Raw genomic sequence first — 12,442 nt, forward strand, 5'->3', positions numbered from 1 at the left:
TTAGATTGAGAAATGGCAGAGCTACTTTGCACTGTAATCTTTTTTCGAGTTGGATTTAGTGTGTGTAAAGCCCATGGTGAGATTTGTGGAGTTTTTCAAGCAGACAGCCGACAGGTTCACAAGAAGTTCAGAAGACAAAACTGTGGGACCTAACGGCAAGGTGATTTGGGATATAGGGTGGCCACCAACGATACTGCTGATTTATATCTGTTGAAAAGCATTAAATGTCCCCGTCGCCGCTATCCTCTTTTTATTCATGTCATATTTCAATCCAAAGCTATGCTTCTTCTCTGTTACTTCATCCCCAATCTAAACCACATGAACATATTTTAGGCTTTTTACTTCCCTCAAACATAGCAGCAACTCATACAGCTCTTCACTTCTCAAATCTTCCTTTTGAAAGAGTATGAATTAAGAATTGAATTTGGGTACTTCACTGTCATCAGTAGATGTGCAGTAGACTCGTCATAATAACCGTTTGTTCTATCCATTGCCTAAATGTAGCTCCTCACACAGATAGATATGCTGTTATAAGAGCATCCCAAGGTTATTCTGGTCCCAGATCTGTTTGTGCTGTCTTGCTAACTCCTGTGGTCAGTTGGCATGACAGAACAAACAGATCTGGGACCAGGCTATCCAAAGGTCTGATCATCTTTAAAGTGAAAGCTGTACAGTAAGATATATTATTTGCTGAATACAAGCCCCAAGGTAAAGGGGTGATGACATTGACCATAATCCCCTTTGTTTGTCTGTTTACTTTAGTCATAAGCATAGCGAGTACTTTGAACCGACTCAATGGCTAATCCTACTGTGGTCAGCTAAAACATACAGTACATGCCACATAGTGCCCTCAAAGCTCATCACTAAGCTAAGGATCTTGGGACTAAACACCTCCCTCTGCAACTGGATCCTGGACTTCCTGACGGGCCGCCCCCAGGTGGTAAGGGTAGGTAACAACACATCTGCCACACTGATCCTCAACACGGGGCCCCCTCAGGGGTGCGTGCTCAGTCCCCTCCTGTACTCCCTGTTCACCCATGACTGCATGGCCAGGCACGACTCCAACACCATCATTAAGTTTGCCGACGACACAACAGTGGTAGGCCTGATCACCGACAACGATGAGACAGCCTATAGGGAGGTCAGAGACCTGGCCGTGTGGTGCCAGGATAACAACCTCTCCCTCAATGTGACCAAGACAAAGGAGATGATTGTGGACTACAGGAAAAAAAAAGAGGACTGAGCACGCCCCCATTCTCATCGACGGGGCTGTAGTGGAATAGGTTGAGAGCTTCAAGTTCCTTGGTGTCCACATCACCAACGAACTATCATGGTCCAAACACACCAAGAAAGTCGTGAAGAGGGCACGACAAAGCCTATTCCCCCTCAGGAGACTGAAAAGATTTGGCATGGGTCCTCAGATCCTCAAAAGATTATACAGCTGCACCATCGAGAGCATCCTGACTGGTTGCATCACCGCCTGGTATGGCAACTGCTCGGCCTCCGACCGCAAGGCACTACAGAGGGTAGTGCGTACGGCCCAGTACATCACTGGGGCCAAGCTTCCTGCCATCCAGGACCTCTATACCAGGCGGTGTCAGAGGAAGGCCCTCAAAATTGTCAAAGACTCCAGCCACCCTAGTCATAGACTGTTCTCTCTGCTACCGCACGTCAAGCGGTACCGGAGTGCCAAGTCTAGGTCCAAAAGACTTCTCAACAGCTTCTACCCCCAAGCCATAAGACTCCTGAACAGCTAATCATGGCTACCCGGACTATTTGCACGGCCCCCCACCCCATGTTTTTACGCTGCTGCTACTCTGTTAATTATTTATGCATAGTCACTTTAACTCTACCCACATGTATATATTACTTCAACTACCTCAACTAGCCGGTGCTCCCGCACATTGACTCTGCACCGGTACCCCCCTGTATATATAGCCTCCCTACTGTTATTTTATTTTACTTCTGCTCTTTTTTTCTCAACACTTTTTTGTTGTTGTTTTATTTTACTTTTTTATAAAAACATTAATGCACTGTTGGTTAAGGGCTGTAAGTAAGCATTTCACTGTAATGTCTGCACCTGTTGTATTCGGCGCATGTGGCCAATAAAATGTGATTTGATTTAATCTGTCACTCACTCCTCCTTTAGAGTCCTATGATACATAGCTGTGGTATTAACCTCTGTTCCAGGGGAAATGGGCCCTTATTTCTTCCTGTCCTATAGGGCTGCTAACCTACTTTCCCTCTTTCTATGCCTCTGCTTATACATTAGCCCCCCTGTCTTAGAGTCTGTCCTTTCAAAGACTCCTGACACAGATGCCTTAAATTCACCACAGCAAATAACACAGTGATATTGGTGTGGTGTTTATCAAGAGGTGTAATACTGTAGTCAGCAGTGCTGTAGTCGTCCATTCATTTCCCTTGAGCAGAACCACTAAGTTCACGGTGGGTTACCTTTCCGAAAGGTTAATCATGGCCCAGTGGTTGTAATAGCTTTAAACCTCCATAGAACAAGTTCAGGAGGAATTTTATAACATGAAAATCAATATTTTCTTAATGCTTTATTTTGGGAAGAATAGCCATTGTATGCTGTTTACCTGAAGTAATGCTAAGGCGCCTGTTAACGTGTGAAACTGTCTCTCTTCATCCATTTCCATGGGGACCTGACCTAAGACTTTTGACAGTTGTTGTCAAATTAGCAAGAAACGTGGAGTATGGATTGAACTGGTGACAACATATTAACATCTAGAACGGTGGTGGATTGTCTTCCTTTGGAAATAGTGTCCTGATTTGTCAAAAGTTTCCTTGTGGTTTTGATAGTGTTGCCCTTACACATCGTTTTTAAGAGGGATGATATCAAATCAAATCAAATTGTATTGGTCACATACACGTGTTTAGCAGATGTTATTGCGAGTGTAGCGAAATGTTTTTGCTTCTAGCTCCGACAGTGCAGTAATAACTAACAAGTAATATCTAACAATTTCACAACATATACCCAATACACACAAATCTAAGTAAGGAATGAATTAAGATGATATCCACTGAGAGAGAGAGTCTAAGGTAAAGGAATCTTGCTATGGAGCTGTATGGTAGCATAGCCTACATCAGCAGGCTTACTCGCAAATTAGTACAACATGGCTGAATACATGTTTAGTACATGTCTTTTAAATCTCAGGGCCTGTCTCTATTTTCCTCCAGCATATGCGACTTGGCATAATCAACAGCATTTTCCAAGAAACATAGTGAATACATTTAGCTCCAACATACCGTAGGCCTATTTCAAAGCAATGACTAAGAAAGCATTATTGCTGAACAATTTGTGCCTTCACTGAAGAATTGCTGAAACGCCTAAGTTAGGAAGAGTCTCAGGCTGGCTCTGTCTTTCTCTTCAGTCATGCTTTTCCTCTCAGCCTCTGTAGCCTGCCGCTGGGTACACAGTTATACTGCCGGGCCCTTTTGACATGAGGCCTACTCCATGGGGGCCTAGACGGCCCACAAAACCATACCAGGGAAAAGGGAAGACACTAAATGCTGGAATCAATCAAGATTTGATTTCTGTCAATAGTCCTACATCTAATGTGATGATCATTTCGTAGTCACTCTGACACCATGCCAGTTTATAGTTTGTATTGTAATGGATGGTACAGCATAGCAGAATCTCTCAAATCAATGTTTGTTTGAAGAAAAACTTGGATCAATTATACTAAAACAGAATTATGATGTCTTCAACATGTAGATTTACAACATTTATTTCTGTAAAATACTAGATACAGTAAATAAGTCAAGTTGCTATACTAACTACACATTTCGAATGAAGTGATGTTATTCAATAATGCTACCAATCGGGTTATGGTTTCCTTAAGTAGCATCTTTATGATTGCTATTTAGGGATGAATGAATTGCTCTCTTTTGTATCGCTTTCAGTGAGTAGCATGACTTGTGGGTTTGTGTGAACAATTCATTAACAGTACAAGTCTGTCTATTGTACTGTGATAGTAGCCTAGCTGAAGGTCTGTGTTCACCTGTGTCACTCACTGTCTGTGGGGAGGATGGCTCTGTACTGTACATCACTGCTAATCATCAGTAGCAGATGAGAGGAGAGTCTGCTCCTTTAGTCCCATTTCTCCTGAGGATACACGCCTCTCCTTACTGAATCACTCTGCGATGACAAAAGACAGAGGGAAAAATCAATAGACCCCCGGCGCAGCTGAAATATGCAGTATATGATCATAGATTATGTGATACGATATACACTGCCGGTCAAACGTTTTAGTACACCTACTCATTCAAGGGTTTTTCTTTATTTTTTACTATTTTCTACATTGTAGAATAATAGTGAAGACATCAAAACTATTAAATAACACATATGGAATAATGGAACCAAAAAAGTGTTAAACAAATCAAAATATATTTTATATTTGAGATTCTTCAAATAGCCACCCTTTGCCTTGATGACAGCTTTGCACACTCTTGGCATTCTCTCAACCAGCTTCACCTGGATTGCTTTTCCAACAGTCTTGAAGGAGTTTCCACAGATGCTGAACACTTGTTGGCTGCTTTTCCTTCACTGCGGTCATCCCAAACCATCTCAATTTGGTTGAGGTCGGGGGATTGTGGAGGCCAGGTCATCTGATGCAGCACTCCATCACTCTCCTTCTTGGTAAAATAGCCCTTACACACCTTGGAGGTGTGTTGGGTCATTGTCCTGTTGAAAAACAAATGATAGTCCCACTAAGCCCATACGAGATGGGATGGCGTATCACTGCAGAATGCTGTGGTAGCCATGCTGGTTAAGTGTGCCTTGAATTCTAAATAAATCACAGACAGTGTCACCAGCAAAGCACCCCCACACCATAACACCTCCTCCTCCATGCTTTACGGTGGGAAATACACATGCGGAGAACAGTTGATGTTGAGATGTGTCTGTTACTTGAACTCTGTGAAGCATTTATTTGAGCTGCAATTTCTGAGGCTGGTAACTCTAATGAACTTATCCTATGCAGCAGAGGTAACTCTGGGTCTTCCATTCCTGTGGCGGTCCTCATGAGAGCCAGTTTCATCATAGCGCTTGATGGTTTTTGCGACTGCACTTGAAGAAACTTTCAAAGTTCTTGACATTTTCCGGATTGACTGACCTTCATGTCTTAAAGTAATGATGGACTGTCGTTTCTCTTTGCTTATTTGAGCTGTTCTTTACATAATATGGACTTGGACTTTTACCAAATAGGGCTATCTTCTGTATACCCCCCCTACCTTGTCACAACACAACTGATTGGCTCAAACGCATTAAGAAGGAAAGAAATTCCACAAATTAACTTTTAACAAGGCACACCTGTTAATTGAAATGCATTCCAGGTAACTACCTCATGAAGCTGGTTGAGAAAATGCAAAGAGTGTGGAAAGCTGTCATCAAGGCAAAGGGTGATTATTTGAAGAATCTCAAATATAAAATATATTTTGATTTGTTTAACACTTTTTTTGGTTGCCACATGATTACATATGTGTTATTTCATATTTTTGATGTCTTCACTATTATTCTACAATGTAGAAAATAGTAAAAATAAAGAAAAACCCTTGAATGAGTAGGTGTTCTAAAACTTTTGACCGGTAGTGTACTTTATTGACCATTTACATGGAAATTCATTTTGTGACGTCAGCATTCAAATACACAAACACAACACAATATATTACATGCAGTAAGGAAAACTGGAAAGTTAGTACACAAGTCACATATTTACATTTTCACATATTCAAAGTCTCTGCGGCCTACTGTCCAAACGTGTATTGGGGCTGCATCTGTCCTATGTCCCACTGTTCAACAGCCTGATGGCTGATGGAAGGAAACTTGCCTTGCTCCTATTCTTACTGAACAGTGGGCTCCTTAATCTCCTTCTGGAGGGCAGCAAGCTTGTGCGTGGGGTCCTCTATGATGTTCTTGGCCTTGTCCCTTGCCCATTTATCATAGAAGCCCTGAAGCCCCTTACACTGCAGCCGGCAGAGCATGTACCCCAGGTTCACAGTCCGACTGAGGATACTCTTATTAGCCACTGTAATCCATCTGGCATGGAGAGATGGAAGAGGGCACATCAAATGGATTTAACAGGATTTTCAGCTGTACACTAGCCATGGCTTTCCATTTAATGTTAAAGAGGGGTAGTGTGTACATACAAGGAATGCTGTACAGCACATGGGGAATACTGTACAGCACATGGGGAATACTGTACAGCACATGGGGAATACTGTACAGCACATGGGGAATATTGTAGAGCTGTCACGACTTCCTCCGAGGCTGCCTCCTCTCCTTTTTCGGGCATGCTTCGGCGTTCGTTGTCACCGGCCTTCTAGCCTCTGCCGCTCCTCATCTCATCATTCCATTTGTTTTGTCTTGTTTTTACACACACCTGGTTCATATCCCCTCATCAGTCCCTGTATAAGTATTCCCTCTGCCCCCCATGTCTTTGTGTGTGATTGTTTCATGTGGAGGTGATGATAGCTCGGTGGAGCTTTATTGTACTGTATCGCTGGGATTTTCACCTGTGTGTTTTGTTTTCTCCAGTGTGCCGTATTTACCGCACTGTAGTTGTTTTACACATTGCTGCGTACCGCTGTATCTGCCGAATAAACCATTTATTCTGTGATTTAACCCTCCTGTGCCTGACTCCGTCCAAATCACCCGCTACAACAGCACATGGGGAATAGAAGCAAATACTCTGTTGTGTGTGTGTGTGTATGTATGTCTGTGAGCTAAACCTGTTATCTTGAGATCTGTAAGGAATGATAAGAATGAAAGACAATTGCAACACTGCAGGGCTTTTTGCTGAACAATTAATGATTTGGCTACCCGGAAAATGTACATTGACCCCCTTTATTATTTATTTATCTTAATTGTTTTTCACTGACTCTCTTGCACTGGCTCTATGCACTCTCACTGGACTCTACCCACACATACTACACTGACACTCCAGCACACACACGCACGCACTACATACGCTCACACACACACAAAACACACAAACATGCATATTGATGCCACACACACACAAACTCACACATAGAAACACTGTCATTCGTCCAAAACGCTGCTGCTACTCTGTTTATCATTACATTTTACATTTTAGTCATTTAGCAGACGCTCTTATCCAGAGCGACTTACAGTTAGTGAGTTATAAAAAAAAAATTTTTATACTATCCTGATTGCCTAGTCACTTTTACCACTACCTACATGTACAGTTGAAGTCGGAAGATTACATACACCTTAGCCAAATACATTTAAACTCAGTTTTTCACAATTCCTGACATTTAATCCTAGTAAACATTTCTTAGGTCAGTTAGGCTCACCACTTTATTTTAAGAATGTGAAATGTCAGAATAATAGTAGAGATAATTATTTATTTCAGCTTTTATTTCTTTCATCACATTCCCAGTGGGTCAGAAGTTTACATACACTCAATTAGTATTTGGTAGCACTGCTTTTAAATTGTTTAACTTGGGTCAAACGTTTCGCGTAGCCTTCCACAAGCTTCCCACAATAAGTTGGGTGAGTTTTGTCCCATTCCTCCTGACAGAGGCAGGTAACTGAGTGAAGGTTTGTAGGCCTCCTTGCTCGCACACGCTTTTTCAGTTCTGCCCACAAATGTTATATAGGATTGAGGTCAGGGCTTTGTGATGGCCACTCCAATACCTTGACTTTGTTGTCCTTAAGCCATTTTGCCATAACTTTGGAAGTATGCTTTGGGTCATTGTCCATTTGGAAGACCCATTTGCGACCAAGCTTTAACTTCCTGACTGATGTCTTGAGATGTTGCTTCAATATATCCACATAATTTTCCTTCCTCATGATGCCATCTATTTTGTGAAGTGCACCAGTCCCTCCTGCAGCAAAGCACCCCCACAGCATGATGCTGCCACCCCCGTGCTTCACGGTTGGGATGGTGTTCTTCGGCTTGCAAGCGACCCCCTTTTTCCTCCAAACATAACGATGGTCATTATGGCCAAACAGTTATATTTTTGTTTCATCAGACCAGAGGACATTTCTCAAAAAAATACAATCTTTGTCCCCATGTGCAGTTGCAAACCGTAGTCTGGCTTTTTTATGGCGGTTTTGGAGCAGTGGCTTCTTCCTTGCTAGGCTGCCTTTCAGGTTATGTCGATATAGGACTCGTTTTACTGTGGATATAGATACTTTTGTACCTGTTTCCTCCAGCATCTTCACAAGGTCCTTTGCTGTTGTTCTGGGATTGATTTGCACTTTTCGCACCAAAGTACGTTCATCTCTAGGAGACAGAACACGTCTCCTTCCTGAACAGTATGACATCTGCATGGTCCCATGGTGTTTATACTTGCATAATATTGTTTGTACAGAATAACGTGGTACCTTCAGGCATTTGGAAATTGCTCCCAAGGCTGAACCAGACTTGTAGAGGTCTACAATTTTGTTTCTGAGGTCTTGTCTGATTTCTTTTGATTTTCCCATGATGTCAAGCAAAGAGGCACTGAGTTTGAAGGTAGGCCTTGAAATACATCCACAGGTACACCTCCAATTGACTCAAATGATGTCAATTAGCCTATCAGAAGCTTCTAAAGCCATGACATCATTTTCTGGAATTTTCCAAGCTGTTTAAAGGCACAGTCAACTTAGTGTATGTAAACTTCTGACCCACTTGAATTGTGATACAGTGAATTATAAGTGAAATAATCTGTCTGTAAACAATTGTTGGAAAAATTACTTGTGTCATGCACAAAGTAGATGTCCTAACCGACTTGCCAAAACTATAGTTTGTTAACAAGACATTTGTGGAGTGGTTGAAAAACGAGTTTTAATGACTCCAACCTAAGTGTATGTAAACTTCCGACTTCAACTGTACATACTATACTACCTCAATTACCTCAACTAGCTCGTACCCCTGCACATTGACTCTGTACTGGTAGTCCTTGTATATAGCCTGGTTATTGTTTTTATGGTGTTACTATTTACTTTTTTTATTTAGCAAATATTTGTCTAACTTTTTAACTCTGCACTGTTGGGAATGGGCTCGTAAGTAAGCATTTCACTGTAAAGTCTACACATGTTGTATTCGGTGCATGTGAACAATAAAATGTGATTTGATTTGATTTGCTGTGTAATGTCCCCATCCTCTACGTTGAATTTCTATGGGGAAATCAGTCAATTACTAAATTGCTGGGACAATGTATCTATGCTAGCCTCATGGTTGTATACTGTACCAGTATGAGGTCATCCTCGCTTGAATACAGAGCACCACTGCAGGGCACAAATGGATTTTGCCCTGCATGAATTAGCTGGCGTTATTGTGGAAGGGAAGCCATAAAGATTTCTTAGCAGGAGTGTGACTTCCAAAATAAACAGAGTAAAAAAGACTAGTTGATCCTACAGCAGGAACACGTTCTATTGGGAACAATATAGGCCAGCTTTTTTTCTGCACTCACACCAACGTGTAGAAGATTCAAACACTCAATAATTCATAATAATTTCAATGCAGGAGTTTCAGAAAGTGTTTAATATCAAGCCTGCATTATGATGGATAGGACCGTCTATTGGCCTGTATTCTGGTGTTTATTTTGTCATGTCTAAGAAGGCCAGGTGCATGAGGAGAAAGATAACACAGAATAAGTGAATGCTATGATGTAAGACCACATTTGCTCAGCAACAGTCAATGAATCCAGTGTAGCCATGATTATTTTGGCTTGAATCAAAGACAAAGTCACAGGGCAGTTTTTCCCCTTTATGTTTTATTTCTTTTGGTTTAATAAGCCCCAGCAACAAAGAAATTGACTGTTAACTGATATCTTCCTCTTCGTGGGTATTTAAAACCCCACATCACAGCCAAAACATAACAATAAAATCAATTGTATTTGACTTTACTTGCAATGCATTCTAAAGCTGCAGTCTAACACTTGGCTGAACAAATCGTGCATGAACACAGCTTTTGTTCCAGATAACGTTACATAACAGACTCTTGTGTTTTTTCTTCTTCTAAATTACATTCAATCTTATGCTCAATTTACCAACATGGCCTGGATCAAGAGTCAGAAAAATCACCAACCAACCAGAAAACTACTTTGGCCCTAGCGTCTCATAATATTTTTTCTTGCCATTGCTGCTAGCTTTCCAGTCGATTGCCGTTCCTCCTAGTTTCAGCTCTGTTGTTGTTTTCTCTCTTCCAGAGGAGGAACGTCCACCTGCTGTTGAGTGTGTTGCTGTTGGCTGCCTGGGGGGCTGTTCTGCTGGCCTACCGCCTATACTGGATGGGTAACAAACCGCCCAACTTCTCCAACTCAGACAACCCAGCGGGGGACTCCCCATCCCTCCTCACCCGGACTCTAACCTTCCTGTACCTGCCCGCTGTCAACATGTGGCTTCTCTTGTGCCCGAACACCCTGAGCTTTGATTGGTCCATGGACGCCCTGCCTTTGATCAGAAGCATCGCCGATTGGAGGAACCTTCATACCGTGGCCTTCTATGTGGGACTGCTCCTCCTGGCTTGGTTTGGGCTTCGCACCCACCAGGTCAAGGGCAAGGAGACCAACGGAAAAGCCCATCATGTAACCAACGGGAACGGGAAGTTCCACACCAATGGACACAGCTGCCACCACTCCAATGTTCCCAACCACACAAACTCTGAAACAGAGCCTCACACTGCTAGTGCACAGAACGGTACCAAAAAGCACTACGTCACCAGGACTCCAATGCCCACCACTGAAAACGTAGTGGTGTTCTCCTTGGGCCTACTGGCCATCCCCTTCCTCCCTGCCACCAACCTGTTCTTCTACGTGGGCTTTGTGATAGCAGAGAGGGTACTGTACATCCCCAGTATGGGCTTCTGTCTGCTGCTGGCGGTGGGGCTTAGGGCCCTGTACGTGCGGCTGAGGTGGAGGTCCTCCAGGACTGTGGTGGTGTACTGTAGCGTCGCCCTGGTCCTACTGTTTGGGGTTAAAACGGTGCTGCGGAACCAAGACTGGCAGAACGAGGAGATGCTCTACAAGTCAGGGATATACGTTAACCCTGCTAAAGGTAATACACAGACAGATCGACACAAACACACAGACACACTCTCTCTCTCTCACACACACACACACACACACACAACATCTCAGACCGTCACATGTTTGCATAGCCTGAGTGTGCTTTTAAAAGGTTAGTGTGTGTCATGTCAGATGAGCTGTCATGACTTCTGCACTGAATAATGCAGCATAGAGCTGCCTGAAAAAGGTCCTACTTTGACAGCTTTCTTCACTTTAACATACTCACATAATATATTTACAGGTTGACTGTATGACCTAAAGTAACATCACGTTAAGTGATAGCTACTCCCTGGGATTGAAAGAAAGTGTGATTTTCAAGATGTACCCTGAGATGTAAGCATGAGTGTTAAGAGCTACCTGTTAAATTGTTTACAGTATGTCTACTTCCAGACAGTTTATCCTCTCCAGGCAGTATATCATGGCTGAAGGACCTTTCAACACAAGGCCTCCATTGTAAACCTACTAAATCCCTCACTATGGGCAGACTACAGTCGCTCTCCTTTTGACTTTTGGAGGGCATCTTCACTCACATCCCTGCTTGATTGGCAATGAGGGAAAACTAGAATACTAGAATATTCAAACATTCAAATTCAAGGTAATCCGAAGATAATACTGAATAACTAGTAGGGTACTAGTGTTACTCTTGAGATAGTGATCCCGGGCTAGGGACCGAGATAACGGCAGGATATGTTGCGGCAGAGCTGAGACATGACATCTGTTTATCCTGCCAACGCAGAGCAGCATCTACGTTCCTTCCCTGGCTCACTGTCCATTTGTGATGAGACGCCCAGTCTGAAATAGTGACACGCTCCGTTAAGCATTGAGAATGAGTTCTGTGAGAAAGCACAGTAAAAGAGACAGAACAAATTCACAGTGGATGGTAACACGACTTAGAACTTTTTCTGTTTTAGCATATTTATTTAAAAATGTTAAATATTGTATTTACAATAGAATTCTTGCCTTTTTTTTCTCTGATTGGCTTTGCTAATATTGAATTTGAAACTTTTGGGATATCGCACTCAGACGCCTTAATAGATCCAATTTATTTAAATTATCTTTAAAGTTCTCAGTAGGACAAAGAAGCAGTAACAAATCCTGACTGGCGTGAATAACAGAAAGTTCTTGGTGAAGTAAATTTCCGCAAAGAGTGACAACGTGGACTGCTGAGGTTGATAGATACTGTATATGAATCATAGTGATATCAAATCCACTTCTGAAATATGAGGCACAGTTACATACGTGAATGCATGCTTAAATCTAGAAAATACTCTTTCAATGCATTGAATTATTACAATGGCTACAGGCGGTTAGATTTGGGTATGTCATTTTAGGCGGAAATTGAAAAAAAGGGTCCGATCCTTAAGAGGTTAACTAATAAATAATGCATAGCTCAAAGGAGCCT

General features: G+C 42.3%; 1 protein-coding gene across 1 annotated transcript in view; it reads left to right on the forward strand.

Annotated features, from left to right (window-relative positions):
• Positions 1-12,442, forward strand: part of LOC121532289 (protein O-mannosyl-transferase TMTC2) — a 162,517-nt gene that overhangs the window by 100,027 nt on the left and 50,048 nt on the right. The window contains exon 3 of the mRNA XM_041838144.2: positions 10,183-11,029. Within this exon, the coding sequence (XP_041694078.1) occupies positions 10,183-11,029 (847 nt within the window). The remainder of the gene's footprint in view (positions 1-10,182; positions 11,030-12,442) is intronic.

This window comes from Coregonus clupeaformis, chromosome 19 (genome assembly GCF_020615455.1).
Source record: "Coregonus clupeaformis isolate EN_2021a chromosome 19, ASM2061545v1, whole genome shotgun sequence".
Taxonomy (NCBI): Eukaryota; Metazoa; Chordata; class Actinopteri; order Salmoniformes; family Salmonidae; genus Coregonus; species Coregonus clupeaformis.